This window comes from Panicum virgatum, chromosome 9K (genome assembly GCF_016808335.1).
Source record: "Panicum virgatum strain AP13 chromosome 9K, P.virgatum_v5, whole genome shotgun sequence".
Classification (NCBI taxonomy): Eukaryota; Viridiplantae; Streptophyta; class Magnoliopsida; order Poales; family Poaceae; genus Panicum; species Panicum virgatum.
The window spans coordinates 68,453,867-68,465,003 of NC_053144.1; the positions used below are offsets into that span (position 1 = coordinate 68,453,867).

The 11,137-nt window shown below is 54.3% G+C and overlaps 3 protein-coding genes across 3 annotated transcripts; 2 read left to right on the top strand and 1 right to left on the bottom strand.

Moving 5' to 3' along the window:
* Positions 1-691: 691 nt before the first annotated feature.
* Positions 692-1,497, top strand: LOC120648276 (cleavage stimulating factor 64-like). Its single transcript, XM_039925000.1, has one exon. It carries the CDS (start codon positions 886-888, stop codon positions 1,495-1,497), a length of 612 nt encoding a protein of 203 aa, XP_039780934.1. The 5' UTR covers positions 692-885.
* Positions 1,498-5,572: 4,075 nt separating this feature from the next.
* Positions 5,573-6,363, bottom strand: LOC120647387 (uncharacterized protein At4g08330, chloroplastic-like). Its single transcript, XM_039924165.1, has one exon. The coding sequence runs from the start codon at positions 6,196-6,198 to the stop codon at positions 5,770-5,772; it is 429 nt and encodes a 142-aa protein (XP_039780099.1). The 5' UTR covers positions 6,199-6,363; the 3' UTR covers positions 5,573-5,769.
* A 442-nt stretch (positions 6,364-6,805) lies between these two features.
* Positions 6,806-8,614, top strand: LOC120647388 (probable inorganic phosphate transporter 1-7). Its single transcript, XM_039924166.1, has one exon. It carries the CDS (start codon positions 6,924-6,926, stop codon positions 8,511-8,513), a length of 1,590 nt encoding a protein of 529 aa, XP_039780100.1. The 5' UTR covers positions 6,806-6,923; the 3' UTR covers positions 8,514-8,614.
* Positions 8,615-11,137: the final 2,523 nt, after the last annotated feature.

An 11,137-nucleotide genomic window follows, 5' to 3' on the forward strand; every position in this document is an offset into this window, starting at 1 on the left:
GTGTCCTTGGAATAAGCTTCTCCAACCGTTCCTCCACCTCGCCGTGCGCAGCGGTGATGGGCCGGTGATTTCCTACCTCATCAGATCTAGAGTTTCATTTGAAGCTTCGGATCTCGGCGATGAGGGCTTTTGTCCCTACCCTGGCTTCTTCGGGACTGTCGTCGGCGACGATGTCCTCTCCGGCGAAGCTTTAGAGAGGTATGCCTACCACTTTTCTAGAGATTCCGGGTGGTGGTTTACATGCAACTGTTTGGGCGACTCCTTTTCCCTTTCGGTTGTCTGGTTGTCCGTTGATTTGGGGGGTGCCTGCAATGCTTGCGGCAACAACTCCCATGTACTCCGGCGGCGTCATGACCAATGGTCATGTTCTTCGGCTTGTGCGTTCAACGGCTCTACGGTATGTCGATGTTGACATGCTACTCGTTGTGCCATTCAAAAATCTTGAAGTTTCTTCGTCGGGAAGGGCGTTGGCTTCGAGTTGCAACCTTGGCGTGCATCTTCTCCTACCTCTGGTGCGATGGCTGCTCGTCGAGGGGTTCCTCCATTCGCCGGTGACGAAGATAACTGGGAGACCCTTGTATGGACTAATATGTAATTTTCTTTTTATTCAAGGGTGTTTGTGTAAGAGTTGCATTGTAAACCTTTACTCTTATATGTGAAATAAAATCCCGGTATTCTCAAAAAAAAGGCGGTTTGATCGATCCTACTACAACAGCTGGTGACGTCACCATTACGCCATCTACAGTCGGTCCGACAGTGGGTGTGTCCGACTCCGACCTCACTTCGAATTGCCGCCGGCTTTATAAACGCGGGTGTGCGCTCCTCTCCTCCCCCGCACCATCATCCGTTGGCGTCTCTTCCATCGATCCGCGCACGGACGGCACCATGTCCATGTCCCTGGCAGCCGCCGCCGCCAACTGCCGCTACAGCCGCGTCGTGTTCGTCGGCAACATCCCCTTCCACGCCTCAGAGGAGGAGCTCTGCGACGCCTGCGATCTCATCGGGCCCATCCGCTCCCTGCGCCTCGCCGCCGACCCGGCCACCGGCAAGCGCAAGGGGTACGCCTTCGTCGAGTACCCCGACGACGAGACGGCGCGCAGCGCCTGCCGCAACCTCGACGGCCACAACCTGCGCGGCCGCGAGCTCCGCGTCGGCCTCGCCGGCCGCCAGCGCCGCTGCGCCCGGAGCCACCGCGAGCCAGTCGGCCTGGAGGACGCCATCCACGCCGCTTCGCTCGTGTCCGGGACTCCGCCGCTCGACTCCGTCACGCGGTACCTGGCGGCGCGGTCGGCGCGTGAGCTGCGGGAGATGGCGGCCGCGCTGGAGGCCGACGGTCCCGACACCCTGACGCTGCTCAAGGAGCAAGTCCCGGGGCTGGCCGCTGTCGTGGACCAGGTGGGTCACCTGCTCGACATGGCGGCCGCGGATGACGCCTCGGAGGCGTGCAGGAACAAGAAGCGGGCGGCGGCTGTAACAATTCAAACTAAATTCAATTGAAAATTCAAAAATGTTTGAAGGAGCTTACATGTGGGCCCCACCTGTCATTCTCTCACCCTCTTTTCTCCCTGTACCGCACAGTGCGCGGTATGGAGGCCGATGCCTCCCGAAGCTCCTCACCGCCATGCGCTGTCCGTCGGAGAGCCTTCCCCGTTTTCCTGGCCGGCAACGTCGCCAAGTTGACCACGCCCTTCTTCCCGAGCTCGCCACCTGCCTCACTTCCGTCTACGCCTCGCCCTCCCCTTCTTCTCCTTCCTCAGTTCGCCATGAACGGCGCTTGAAGCTGCTCGCGCTCGCCGGCCCGATTCGCGAGCTCCTCTCCATAGATTCCAAATCCACTTCACCCGAAGCTCCTCCACCTCTCTAGCGCCCTTCCCAACCCCACCAAACCTAGCCCCAAGTCCCATCTCACCGGGAATCTGAGGTTCCCGGCCGCCAGCCATTAAAGCCGCCCGAGCTCCACCTCAACGTCGAACTCCCACCTCCGGTCCCCATTTTCTTCGCCCAGTAGCTCAAATCGACTCTAGGTGAGACACTAATACTCGTGCTCTCCATGTTCCCTCGCGTTCGCATGATTTCCACGCTCGTTCCACGCCATGCCGCGCGCCGGCCGAGGTGCTTGCCGCCGCCGTACGCTGCGCACCACGCTCGCCCCCCCCCCTGCCACGCTTGCACGCGCACCGGAGCCGCACAGCCTCACTGGTGCTCGCACCGCGCCGCCCCTCCGCCGCTTGGCCCCACCGCTGCCGGGACAAGCGCGCCACCGCTAGGGCACCGCCGTCACCGGCCACCCCGCCGCCTGGGGGCGCACGGGGGCCCCACCGGACCGCTACCGCCGCGCGGATCGCCGCCGCGGACCCCTTTTTCTCCTGCGCCAGAGCGCCGCCGCGACCACGGCGTGCGTGGCCGGGCTGGGCAGACCACCCCTCCCACTGACCAGTGGGGCCCGCTGGTCAGGGGAGGGAGTTAGGGGAGGGTTTTTCTTTATTTTGTTGTTTAGTTTCGGTGTAATTTGTAAAATCCATATTAAATCAAGGAAAAATGTGAAAAATATGAAATAAATTTTGTTGGATTTATTAGAGTAAGATCTATGGAGGAAAAATATCCATGTTGGCAAAATAACCTTTTTACCCTTGCAAAAATTTAAATTGTGTTTAGTCTTGCTTAATTAGTTTCTATAGATCTGTTAATCTAAAAATTGTGAAATTTTTGCAGTAGCTTACTTTAAGCATGAGTGATCCACCGTAAAATTTTCATATTCATAGGACCTAGTTTATTATATGAATATAAAATGTAACCAAACTTAAATATGTGTGTAGGAATAATAATATTTTTACATGTAAAATTTTATACAAATTATAAGAGACAAGTAATAATGTCTTTGCTTGTCATGTTTTATTTTATAGTAAATCATGCTCTAATTGATAATTTGGCCTCTAATTGTTTCTAGCATTTAGGGTTAAAGTTAATTATCACCATACTTGCGTCATTTTATGTAAATTGTTAATTTGTTTAATGTTTATCTTCTAATGGCAAAGTCATGTTGGCATTTACTCATTGTCTCATATGCATGGCATTTACTCATTGTCTCATATGCATACATATAGAATCCGCGACCGAGGAAGTCGTGTACGAGGTGATCGCGGAGCCGCAGGAGCAGACGGAGCAAGCCCCGTAGGAGTTTCGTGACGACCCGGCCCAAGGCCCAGTGGACACTAGCTCTGAGCAGCAGCCCGCAGGCAAGCCCCGGAGCATAATCTATTATTTTAACTTATGAAATGTTATATATATATACTTGATTAAGCATTAAGTTTCTAGGCGTTGGATGAAACCCTAGTTGCATGATTCCTAGGTTTCATTGGTCGGAATACTAGTATGTGTATGTCGTTATCCTTGCCATGCTAAAAATAGGATTCGGTAGAAGTCGAGTAATTTTCTGTTACTCGCGAGATATAGGATGTCTTTATGATTTGATTATGGAATATTGGAATATGGAGGAAAGGAAAGAAATTGGAGACCGGCGGGAATTGTCTAGCCCCGTCTGTGTCTGTTAAGGACCGTACCGTTGTCGGCCCTGCTGATCATGTTTGAATTGTACTAACCGCATACCGGGAGTATGAGGTAGTCGAAACCGGTAAGTCAAGTACTGCCTCACCTCAAAAGTACAGGACTCCATCTCACCTTCTGGGGTAGTCGAGTAGTCGCGGAGAAATGGGGGTTGCATATGTTTACTTTTGGTGGTCTCATGTTGAGCTCGGCTGACCATATGATGGTGGGGCGGTCCTGTAGTTCGAGGCGGGCGGGGGGGAGGTCGGTGCGTGGGGTCCGACGGGGCTTTTGCGTGCCGTGTTGGTTAGGCCCACCTTGCAAGGTTAAATTGGATCGATTCGCCGTCAGTCGCTCTCGGACATGAGCACCTTGATCTCCGAGTCACATCGTAGTAAGAACATGAAAGGGAATGAAATGATCAGTATAGTTGTACCTAATCAATTGTTTTTCACACTGATTGGTGTAGAAGTGCAAACCGTAGAAAATAGGTACTCATTCCTAATCTTGAGCTAAAATATTGAAAGTAAGGACTCACTCTTAATTGCTTTTCCGCAAAACAACCCACAGCCAGAAAGCCATGTATGTCTAGATAGTGGGCTATGTATACCCATAGTCGGGTAAGTCTCGCGGAGTATTAGTATACTCAGGGTTGTGGCTCAAACTATTTCAGGCCAGGATGAGATAGACTTCTGCCCTTGTTGTGCTAAGTTCATCTAGCTTGACGCAGATGGTTGGGAGGTGGCCGGACCAGATGCTTAGTCCTAGCTAGTTACCGAATCACACACCCGTGGGCTGAGTGTGTGATTCGACTCTGCTCTTTATGTATTATAAACATCAGGTTTTCTGTCTCGAACTTTGTTTTCTGTCTCGAACTTTGTTTTAAAACGGTAGTGCACTTATATATTATTTATGTAATTAAACCAGATTTGTAAAACTTAATGCACTCTACTCTGTATTGTAGTTGTATTTGCATGTACTTGATATGTTTGTACTGTCTGCGCTCAACTTTGTGTGAGGCAACTGGTGTTTGTTTCGATCGGAAGGTCAATTCCGAAAGGGCTGTCAAATTAAACCGTTAAGTCAAATGTGCCTGATGTGTTCAAATAATAGTCATTTCGTTTAATTTTGAGTTTTAATTTGACAGTTCTGTCACAGCGGGGGCGGAGTCCAGCAAACGATCAGCGCGTCAAGTTCCCGAAGGTGGAAGTGGAAGATGGCGGCATCAAGGACAAGATCGCGGTCCCTGCTGCTGGCGTCACGTGTTTCTGATCAGCTCTTGCCCTTGCCGAGGCTCTAGGCCTCTACTGTAATGCAATTGTTTCTTAGTCTTCTGTACATCTGCTACGAGGAAAACCGATGTAATACACACGGCTGTAGTTTCATCAAAGCTTATCAATGATATTGTCTGATTATTATGCTGAATAACAAAGGAATTAGTGTTCCTTGTTTTCATGCTTGGAATCGCACAACCAAATCGTTCGCCTGGTACTTTTGTTTGTTTTGGTCTAGTTTCTATCTGATTTAATTGCTTCGATCTGCGAGTGCAAAGTGAAAGATTGTGGCGACTAGAGTACTGAACTTTCAGAGTTTCAGATGTTCCACGGTACTTAGTTTAGGGGCATTTTGAGTCTTCAGTTCAGAGGTCTCTGAAGATTACTGCAAGTTTCAGTTGAAGCAATCTATTGCCCTGATGGAGAAGCACCAACCGCGTCGTTCAAAGACATCTGGTGCTCGCCGGGGGGGGGGGGGGGGGGGGCAGCATCTACTTCGTTCTATACTTCTATTAAGGATGGTGATCTCGAGAAAGAGCTTTATTTTCTCTATAGAATTGGATGGAGCAAGAACTGAAAACAGTTCAATCCCGTTCTTAAGTTACATGCAAATCACTTGTGCTCATGGGTGGCCCGTGGTCGTTACTTGAAATACCGACCACACCAATCCCAAGCAAATCACTCCCTAATCTCACAATACTAGATTGAATCGTTTCACAGTTTTACGTGTATTCTTTGCAATTTGTTTTCATCGAAGCGCATCAAATTTGAGAATCCATTTGCATGTGTACCTCAAAGGAATACAGTGGCGAAATTTATTGCAACCAAACCAAAGGTGAAACCACCATCAATCTACAGGATGCTACTAGTACTAATTTACAGGAAGAATAAAATCGCACCACGATACGGCACGGCGACCAGAATCGAAGCCATACGCGGCAGCAGGCTCGCTTCACTTGCCATACGCGGCGGCGGCGGCGGCAGCGGCGGCGACGGCCTTGGTCTTGATCCGGTACCTGGGGCGGCGCGGGATGACCTGGCTGGGCCCCATCCCGAACTGGCCGTGGCCCTGCATGATCGGCGGGCCGTCGTCGTAGACGTGGCCGAGGAGGCGGCCGCAGGCGTCGCAGCTGATGCGCGTGCGCTTGCGGTGGATGCCCCAGTAGTTGCGGGTCTCGAAGAAGGGGCGGATCCGGTCCTCGGCCGCGAACCGGAGGCGCGACTCGTCCACCCACGCGAAGGACAGCGTGCCCTTGTTCCCGGCCTCGAAGAAGACGCCCGCCGGGTACAGGTGCGCCGCCGACAGGTTCAGGTCCGCGCCGCACGCCGCGCACCGGTACGAGGCGGAGGAGTTGGCGGGGGCGGCGGGCGCCGACGCCATGGGATCGCTGGACGGAGGCCTCGCCTCGGCTGGAGCCTGGAGGGTGGGGGATTGGGCTGTGCGGCTCCTCGCCTCGGGTGGTTTCCGGATTTTTACTCCGGGGAGGAGGAGCAAGGAAGCACGGCAGATTTGTCGTCGCCGTACCGTCCGCTGCCGCGTTGGACCGGCGTTAGCTACTTAGCTTGGAGGAGAAGAAGTCAAAGGCTGGGCAGGTGTCAGCAGCCTTGCTGGGCTTGGAACGCATCGGCCCAGACCTGCTAAGCTTTCCTAGCCCAGCTGCTAATTGGGATGCATCGGCCTAACATGGAAATACTTGGGCCCAGTCTACTAAGCTGTTCATGCTAGACCCCCTCAAAAAAAAAAAAAATTCTGTTCATGCTAGACGTACAGGCCTGCACGGCTCGCGTAGCCCTCCCGAATCTTCATCTGTCGAGAGGGTCAAGATCTTTGCATGGAACCAGGATAACAGAACAACGATGGAACCGTCAAACCTTTGCATGGAACCAGGAAGGAAGCTGCTGAGTTGGGAGAATTTGCGGCCTGAGAAGTTGGGCGCCAAGGAATGAAGGATCCGGCGCCAAGAATATTCTCACCTCTTCCTCGCTATACATACATTGCATTGGCGGCAGTGCGCCCCTCGATCAGTTCCTGCGTCAGCCGCCCTGTTTTAATTTGGAGAGATTTACAATATAATTGACGAGGCGCATCGCCAGAGCGATCGGGCAATGGCGGGCGGGCAGAGCAACGTGCACGTGCTCTCGGCGCTGGACGGCGCCAAGACGCAGTGGTACCACTTCACGGCCATCGTCGTCGCCGGCATGGGCTTCTTCACCGACGCCTACGACCTCTTCTGCATCTCCCTCGTCACCAAGCTCATCGGCCGCGTCTACTACACCGTCGACGGCTCGCCCAACCCCGGCACCCTGCCGCCGCACGTCTCCGCGGCCGTCAACGGCGTGGCCTTCGTCGGCACGCTGTCCGGCCAGCTCTTCTTCGGGTGGCTAGGCGACAGGGTCGGCCGGAAGAGCGTCTACGGCATCACGCTGCTGCTCATGATCGTCTGCTCCGTCGCGTCGGGGCTCTCGTTCGGCCACTCGCCGGCGGGCGTCATGGCCACGCTCTGCTTCTTCCGCTTCTGGCTCGGCTTCGGCATCGGCGGCGACTACCCGCTGTCCGCCACCATCATGTCCGAGTACGCCAACAAGCGGACGCGGGGCGCCTTCATCGCCGCCGTGTTCGCGATGCAGGGCTTCGGCATCCTGGCCGGCGGCGCGGTCGCGATCGGCGTCGCCTCCGTCTTCCGGAGCCGGTTCCCGGCGCCCCCGTACACCGCGGACCCCGCGGCGTCCACCCCGGCGCAGGCGGACCTGGTGTGGCGCATCATCCTCATGCTGGGCGCGGCTCCCGCGGCGCTCACCTTCTACTGGCGGATGAAGATGCCGGAGACGGCGCGGTACACGGCGCTGGTGGCCAGGAACGCGGAGCGCGCCGCGGCGGACATGTCCAGGGTGCTCCGGGTGGAGATCGCCAAGGAGCAGGCCGAGGTGGCGGCGCCGGCGGGGTGCCCCAAGTGCAGCCGGCCGTTCGGGCTCTTCTCGTGGGAGTTCGCGCGGCGGCACGGCGCCCACCTGGTGGGCACGGCGTCGACGTGGCTGCTCCTGGACATCGCCTACTACTCGCAGAACCTGTTCCAGAAGGACATCTTCAGCGCGATCGGGTGGATCCCGGCGGCGCGGACGATGAGCGCGCTGGACGAGCTGTTCCACATCGCGCGCGCGCAGACGCTGATCGCGCTGTGCGGCACGGTGCCGGGGTACTGGTTCACGGTGGCCCTCATCGACGTGGTGGGGCGGTTCGGGATCCAGCTCGCGGGCTTCCTCATGATGACGGCCTTCATGCTGGGCCTGGCGTTCCCGTATGAGCACTGGACGGCGCCGGGCAACCAGACGGGGTTCGTCGTCATGTACGCCTTCACCTTCTTCTTCGCCAACTTCGGGCCCAACGCGACCACCTTCATCGTGCCGGCGGAGATCTACCCGGCGCGGCTCCGCGCCACGTGCCACGGCATCTCGGCGGCGGCGGGGAAGGTGGGCGCCATCATCGGCTCGTTCGGGTTCCTGTACCTGGCGCAGAGCCCGGACCCGGCCAAGACGGCGCGCGGGTACCCGCCGGGCATCGGCGTGCAAAAGTCGCTGTTCGTGCTGGCCGGGTGCTGCTCCGCGGGGTTCGTGCTCACGTTCCTGGTGCCGGAGCCCAAGGGGAAGTCGCTCGAGGAGATGTCGCGCGAGAACGAGACGGCCGCCGCCGAGCCCTAGTAGAGTCAGTTCAGTTGTAGCGCTAGTACTAGTCCAGTAGTCGTGCCCGTCCGATTGCTGGAACAATAAAGTTGTATGAGTTTGAATGGAGCAGGTGCACCTACCGTCTGGAGGAGTTCGTTGTGTGCCCGCGCGCGCCACGGGCTTCTTCAGGATTTTGCGGATCTCCTCCTCCGATTGTGCTGTTTACACGCCACCTGGCCCATTAGCCCATGGACCGGAGAGAAAATTATGGGGCCTTTCCTGGGCTTCCAATTGCAGCAAACTGGTTAGGAATATGCAACAGCAGTCGGGCCCATCGAACGCGGAACCTATCCTTCATCTTGCGATTTGTTGTTCATGCTGCGTCCTGCTGCGTGCCATTCGGCTCCGTCCATTTTCATCATGCTTTTGAGAAGGCACAATATTCCAAGATAATCAGTACTGAAACAGTAACACGATACTCTGCAAGTTAAGGGCCCCACCCCACTGCTGAAGCGATGCAGAGCCTGTAATCCATATTTTTGAAGTGTACGCTCTATTCTACGTATTTTTCTCTCACAGCAAATCAACATTGTTAGAGATTGGACCTTCGAGAATGCATCCGGAAGTTAATCCCAGCCTCAAAAACATCTCCTGACCTTTCTGCAACTTTCCGTCGCTGGATAACAAATACGCCCGAAGGTTCGGAGGCGTCTACCAGGGCACAAAGGACAAGAGGGCCACCTTCGGAGTCGACGGTCCGGGGCGTCTACCATGGCACGGGGGACCAGGAAGGCCACCTTCGGACACGAAGGTGATGATTGATCACTCAGGAGCACAAGCTTAGGGACAAAGACATGTGAAGGACCTTGAAGCCCGAAGGATATCGAGCGTTGGTCCGGACCCAGACGAAGGATACTAGGACCTTCGTGAGGGTCATGCATGCCTGTAAAATGTGAATGCGTGAGAAAGTCGGATTTGTGCACCTCTCACCTTGTAATTTTATAACGAAACCGCCTGTTAGTGAGCTGTAAATGAGTTGGAGAAGGATAATTTGGAGATAGCATAGCCGAGGCTGAGGGCATAAATAGCCTCTCTCCTCCACCATGTGCGGAGTTGAATTTTCTAATTATTTACTAGAGTATTTATCGTCCATTTCTATTGTCATTTACATTCTGTTTATGCTCCCTGCCTGGACATCTACCAAACTAACATCCCAACAAACATCATACTCAGCCGACCGAACAGAATAATAACTGCTTTGAACAACGGGTCTCTGATGAGCCTACGTATGTAAACCCGAATTTCCTGCCTTTGACTTAAACTAGACGAATATGTTGACTTAATATTTATAGAAATTGTTCTCCCTCAGGACACAAAGCCGCGAAGATAACAATTACTAGTAACCTACAAAAAGTTCAGGCCGGACAATTCTTCCGTTCCCTTCCTGAACATGGCAACATGTTCTGCACGCAAATGAAAGCCAGGATACCCGGAATCAGGAAAAAAACCGAGCCCAGAACCGAATGAGCCTGTGTAAACCCTGAAATCCCGCTTTTGACTTAAACTAGACGAATACTTCGATTTAATTTTTAGAGGAATTATTGTCATCAAGGAGACAAAAGAAAATCCACTGAGATAATGGTTCGCGAGTCGCGACCTACAAAGGCCAGGTCAGTACACTCTCGGCAGAAACTTCTCTCGTTTTCTTTCTGAACATGACACCCTGTTTACAGCACGGAAGAAAAGCACAAACACATGTCATGCATGATGTCAAGCTGTCAACATGTTCTGCGCGCAAAGGACGAGCAGTACGCCACACAGATAGATGCAGCTGGAGCTTGGAGCCTCGAATCAGAAGAGCACCGAGCACGAACACGAATCGCGCTGCAGAATGTAAGGATAGGTGCCTAATTGGTAGTCCCGATCACCACTAGGAGGAGACGTGTATCCACCGACGCGCTCGGCCAAAAAAGACCCAGCAAACACTACGGTGACGTCGCGGTGGCGTATGAGCACGACGTCTCGGTGCTTGCACGACGCTCGAACCTCCAAACTCCAAAGTCTCGCTCGACCTTGGCTTTCAGTTCCGAGCTCCGACTGGCATCCAGAAACTCCAATCACTAGATTACCGCAACGAATCACCACGACTTTTGTCAGTTTTTATCAACCATGGAGATGATCGAGCGCCGCGAGCCACACACGAAGCCCGGGACCATTTTTATTCGGACCACCACCATGACGAGGTGAGACGAGGCTTCCCTCCGCCATTCCGGGGTCAGTTGTCGCCAGCACTCCACAAGCGGCAGCTCGGCACGGAAGACTAGAACCAGTGGGGGGAGATCTCCATCATTCAGGCGGCGAGGCCCGCCCGCCTGATCTTCCAACGCAACTCCAAATCAGCGGCGATCCGGGGGGGTAGCCGCTAGCCAGGAGTAGTAACGCCTAAAGAAAACGTTCGGATCGGGAACGGCATGGCGGCATGCCTACTTCTACTTGAGAGGCAAATGCTACACGTGCCACCAATTGTAAACACGTGCCGAGGCGCCGCTGGGATCGTCATGCTTGCTTGTGTACGTCCACATGAGCGATTTCGTTCGGGGCACTTGGTGGTGGTCTTAGACCTGTGTTGGCCTTGTTCACTTGTGTTGAAGGGTCGGGAT

Excerpts from the sequence above, each read along its gene's own strand:
- LOC120647388 (XM_039924166.1), top strand. The coding sequence starts at position 6,924 with ATGGCGGGCGGGCAGAGCAACGTGCACGTGCTCTCGGCGCTGGACGGC.
- LOC120647387 (XM_039924165.1), bottom strand. The coding sequence starts at position 6,198 with ATGGCGTCGGCGCCCGCCGCCCCCGCCAACTCCTCCGCCTCGTACCGG.
- LOC120648276 (XM_039925000.1), top strand. The coding sequence starts at position 886 with ATGTCCATGTCCCTGGCAGCCGCCGCCGCCAACTGCCGCTACAGCCGC.